At 35.8% G+C, this 5382-nt stretch overlaps 1 protein-coding gene across 1 annotated transcript in view; it reads right to left on the bottom strand.

The window, feature by feature from the left end:
• Nucleotides 1-5382, bottom strand: part of LOC106877341 (serine protease 30) — a 39028-nt gene that overhangs the window by 4434 nt on the left and 29212 nt on the right. Inside the window, exon 4 of the mRNA XM_014926218.2 lies at nt 4695-4866. Coding sequence (XP_014781704.2) covers nt 4695-4866 — 172 coding nt within the window. The remainder of the gene's footprint in view (nt 1-4694; nt 4867-5382) is intronic.

The following is a 5382-nucleotide window of genomic DNA, read 5'->3' as shown; positions in this document are numbered from 1 at the left end:
TATATATATATATACACACACACACACACACACACACACACACAAGTGTAGATATATATTTACAGACATACAGACATTGTGATTGTGTACGTGCGTGTGTGTGTGTGTGTGTGTATCTGTGTGTGTATGCGTGTGAGTGTGTGTAAGCTCCAAGGAACAAGCTGTCAGAGAATTCACGTGTATCAGTGATTGCTTTCTAGATGAGGTTCACATGTCATGATAAAGACAGACTGTATATTATACATTATATTATATTTATATATACATATACTCACACACACATACATATATATATATGTATATGTATAAATACATACAGGTGTGTATGTATATATATATATATTCTGTTTATACAGAAATAGATAATTCTATTATTGTAATGATAATCATTAAGTTGGAATATTCAATATGAAATTTAGAAAACTACTTCTGTGTATTTCCGACCTTAACATTATTATAATAATTTCTTTGGTTCAAAGTGCGATACAAATAACTATGGCAGCATGGCAGTGGCTGAAAATGTTTTCCAATATTTAATGTTACAACTTTTGATTCAGAGCTCAAATGTTACCGTATTCTCAAAAGACAATCAGTTTAATTGCATTCTTTCTACAGCAAGAATTTCTTTTGCAGCAAATTTGGTATTTACCTGTCTTAGCAATAATAATACTATTTCTACTGGAACTAGTTTCGATGCACTTATGGCTGAGTAGTTAAAACTTTTCCTCTATGATCATTTGGCAAGCTTGCTGCCTTGTGGCATACTGGTAGAATTGCTAGTGCATTGGTCAAAATGCTTAGCAGCATTTCTTTTAGTTCGTCCCATTCTCGGTTCAAATTCCACTAAAATCAACTTTGCCTCTAAGTGCAAACTTGACTGTGCCTATGGTTGTATGGTAAGAAGTTTGCTTCCCAACTACATGGTTCTAGGTTCAGTCCCATTTTGTGGCTCATTGGGCTAGTGTCTTCTACTATAATCTACTGGCAAAAGCCTTGTGGGTAGTAGACGGAAACTGAAAGAAGCCCATCATTTATATGAGTGTGCCTCTGTGTTTGTGTTTGTCCCCCACTACCACTTGATAACCAATGTTGGTTTTATTTATATACTCCCTGTAACTTAGCAGTTTGACAAAAAGTGGACTAACAGACTAAGTACCAGGCTTTACAAAGAAATAACTACTCGGGTTGATTCATTTAACTAAAACCCTTCAAGGCAGTGTCCCTGGATGATCACAGTCCAATGACTGAAATAAGTAAAAAAATAAAAGAACCCTGAGGCTCTTTGAGCAAATGCATTTGCCATAACATTGTTTCAATCAAAGATTCATGAAGAGATTTAGTTAGACTGAAACTGCTTTGAAGTGCATTAAATTCAATGGGCTATGCACAGGGCAAACCCTAAGGTTGCTGGTGCCCTGGGCAAACTGAACTTAAGTGTATACAAATTTCCTTGTCTTTGTTATACTCTCCTTGGTACCCACTACCACATGGCACCCCGGTGGCACCCGGGTGACTGCCCGAGTTGCCAGTCCCTTGAGCCAGCCCTGACTATACATGTAATCCATAGGTTCTACTTTCACACATTTCAATCAAGCTTCAATTTTACCCAAGAATTAGGTTAATAGTACAGGTTTGTATGTAATGCTCAGCCACTTCCCACTCTAATTTAATTAATAGATCACCCTTCTGAACACTCATTTGCTGATATCAGTGTTAGAGTCATCATTATAACTAATAGTGCTATTCATGTTTGTTTTATCCCTGAGCTTAACTGTAGTCATGTTTTAACCCTTTAACCTCCTAGCATTCAGATTACAGAGAAGGCACATGGCTTAGTGGTTAGTGTATTTGCCTCATGATTGTAAGGTCATGAGTTCAATTCCCAGTGCCTTATGTCCTTAAGCAAAGCACTCTATTACCTTCACCTTAGCAAAGGAGGAAGTATTATTTTCAGTTGTGCTTGTTTGTTTGTTTGTTTGTCCGTGGACAAGATATCTCAAGAACTGCTCAATGGATTCAGATGAAACATTCAGAGATGTTTGGCTTCATGACTGTCACAAACTGATTAGATTTTGGGATCTATCCGGAACTGGACAAAGATTCTAGATTATTTTTTCTGTTTTTTACTTAATTTTCAAGAGTGTTTAGGTTCATTCTTAGTATTTTGTTTGTGAGAGCAGTCGAGTTTATTTCAGATATCTTCATTTTAAAAATCATCTCCAGCTAATCATTGAGAGGACGTTGGTGTTGCCTTGGCTGAGGTTTGTGCTCTCTAAATGCTCTTGTTTCATAGCGTTCCAGTTCACTCAGTAGGCAAAAATGAGTTGTACCTGTAGCTCAATTGACCAGTCTTGTCAAATTTTGTGTGTCATGCTAAATCGCCTTGAGAACTTATGTTAATTTGGTTTCATGGAGCATGCAAAGAATGCAAAAATGCTTTATATGTGTTGAAATCTTGCAAGAAAAAATAAGATATTTGTGAGAACAGATGATTGAGATGGTTTTAGATATCCACAAGATATGTGGCAAGTTGTTATGAAAAGGAAAATTAAATCAGAATTTGTAAGGCGTAGGAGTGGCTGTGTGGTAAGTAGCTTGGTTACCAACCACATGGTTCTGGGTTCAATCCCACTGCGTGGCATTTTGGGCAAGTGTCTTCTACTATAGCCTCGGGCCGTGAATTGTGAGTGGATTTGGTTGACGGAAACTGAAAGAAGCCCGTCGTATATATGTATGTGTGTATGTGTTTGTGTGTCTGTGTTTGCCCTCCCAACATCACTTGACAACCGATGCTGGTGTGTTTACATCCCCGTAACTTAGCAGTTCAGCAAAAAAGACTGATAGAATAAGTACTAGGCTTCCAAAGAATAAGTCATGGGGTCGATTTGCTCGACTAAAGGCGGTGCTCCAGCATAGCCACAGTCAAAAGACTGAAACAAGTAAAAGAGTAAAAGAGTAAGACAGTCACAATAGAAAGCATTAGACAGGAGAGCGGCCATATTTAGAAGAGTCTTATATAAACCTGACACATCAATAAAAAAATAATTTGACTATTTCATTGATACTAAACACATTGTCAAGGTGTTTACAGTAATGTACAAGGGTACTAAACCCTTTCGATTGGCATGGAATGGTTGAAATACATCTCGACCTACAGTTGTGATTGACCACTAAAGAATTGTGTTTTTCAATTTCAGCAGCACTTTTCCTAACTTTTCAGGATGTGATGTAAGAATAATTCTAATGAATAAAATAATGATTAGTGTAGCTTTGGTCAGCATTTGGGTTAAGATCAATGTGTAGTGATAATGAATATAATAATAACAACATTATACATGTCTCTTAACTATTACTTGCTAAACTTTAACCAAACAATTGATTCCATACGGTCAAGTTCTGCCTACTTCTATATACTCTTTTACTCTTTTACTTGTTTCAGTCATTTGACTGTGGCCATACTGGAGCACCGCCTTTAGTTGGGCAAATCGACCCCAGGACTTATTCTTTGTAAGCCCAGTACTTATTCTATCGGTCTCTTTTGCGAAACTGCTAAGTTACAGGGACGTAAACACACCAGCATCGGTTGTCAAGCAATGTTGGGGGGACAAACACAGACACACAAACACACACACACATATATATATATATACATATATACGACGGGCTTCTTTCAATTTCCGTCTACCAAATCCACTCACAAGGCTTTGGTCGGCCCGAGGCTATAGTAGAAGACACTTGTTCAAGGTGCCACGCAGTGGGACTGAACCCGAAACCATGTGGTTGGTAAGCAAGCTACTTACCACACAGCCTCTCCTGCACCTATATATCTTTATTGATATTACTTTTCTTTTTTTTCTTTTTCTGTCCTCACTTCTAGAATATATGCATATTGATACAACTGAGATATTAATCCAATCAACACATTGCCCAATCTGATATTGTAGGCTTGTCAATTTTAGCCAGGTGATGAAGGTTTTGCTGTCCCGTCATGCCACTTGGAAGCCAACATTAGGAGGTAGAGTTTGAACTCTGAATGAAAAGAACTGGAACCAGACACCACAAAACATTTCATTCAATACTTTTACAATTTTGTCAGTGCACCACCCTGTACTGGTACTTTATCAATCAACCAAAATAATGAAATATGCAAGAAAACTTAAGTAGGATTTGAACTTGAGTTATAGATGAGAGAAATAAATACCTCAGGGTTTTCTTTGTGACACTCAAACAAATCTAAATACACCTCCTTCACAATCGAAAATATTGGTAATTAAATAATAATTTAATTCAAATTAATAACAAAGATGGCAAATTTGGATAATTTTATTTGCCAGAGGGAGAGCTGAGTTCTCACACACGTCTCCCCATGGCATATGATCTTCTCCGAATTTCAATATGTTAAATAAATTCTCCCAAAGGCAGAATGAATGAGATTGCACAAGATCGATTATTCACCTAGGTTTTAGTAACCAAAGTTTAGAGAACTAAAAGTATATATAGAAACATCAGTGCTCAATTGTCCCAATGGCATTACTATCGCATACAGACTTGCAAGATTTATTACTTTTATTGAATATTTATTTGCCAATGCAGACTACTACAAGATTCTCCTGAGTCTGCTTCTATTTGAAATAAATAGAAGCTTACAAGAGAAATAGTGCTGTATTATTGAATATATTTATATACTGACTTACCGAGAGTTGCACCCCAGCCAGTCATGTAACAATCATCATTTTCATCGAATACCTCTTCCTGTCCAGGTACGCAAACAGTGTTTACAAAATTCTCAAAAGGATTAACAGGTGCTGACAGCTTAACTAGAGCAATATCATTTGGGTAGCCACCAGCTGGGACATAATCAGGATGCTGTCAAAAAATTATACAAAATTATTATGGTGCAACATACATATACACGGAAGTATAAATACACATACATGCACACACACACACACACACACACACATACCTTCTGCATTTTCTATATACTGCTTTCTCAGTTTTTTAGCCATTTTTTATCTCATTCAATCTTTTTAGTTCATCATAATATGTGGTTTTTTCCCTTATAAATATGTTTGAGATATTTCTCAACATATGAAACTATTAGTGGCACTTAAAGATATGTATTGTGTCCTTAAAATAAATATTCATCTCTCACCAGATGGAGTACTTTTTTGTTAACATTTTCTATCACAGAACAGTACATTTTATATATATATATATATATATATATATATAATAATATTAGGGACAAAATCCAAAATTACAGGTAAAAACTCAATTAAAATCAATTTATAAAAAATTAAAATTAAATTGAGCTTTATAAATAAAATTTATATAAAATATATAGTTTTAGGGAAAATAACCAAGTTTCAAGAACTCATC

This window comes from Octopus bimaculoides, chromosome 2 (genome assembly GCF_001194135.2).
Source record: "Octopus bimaculoides isolate UCB-OBI-ISO-001 chromosome 2, ASM119413v2, whole genome shotgun sequence".
In the NCBI taxonomy this organism is placed as follows: Eukaryota; Metazoa; Mollusca; class Cephalopoda; order Octopoda; family Octopodidae; genus Octopus; species Octopus bimaculoides.
The sequence above is the reverse complement of the archived record's forward strand: the minus strand, read 5'-3'. Positions and strand labels throughout refer to the sequence as shown.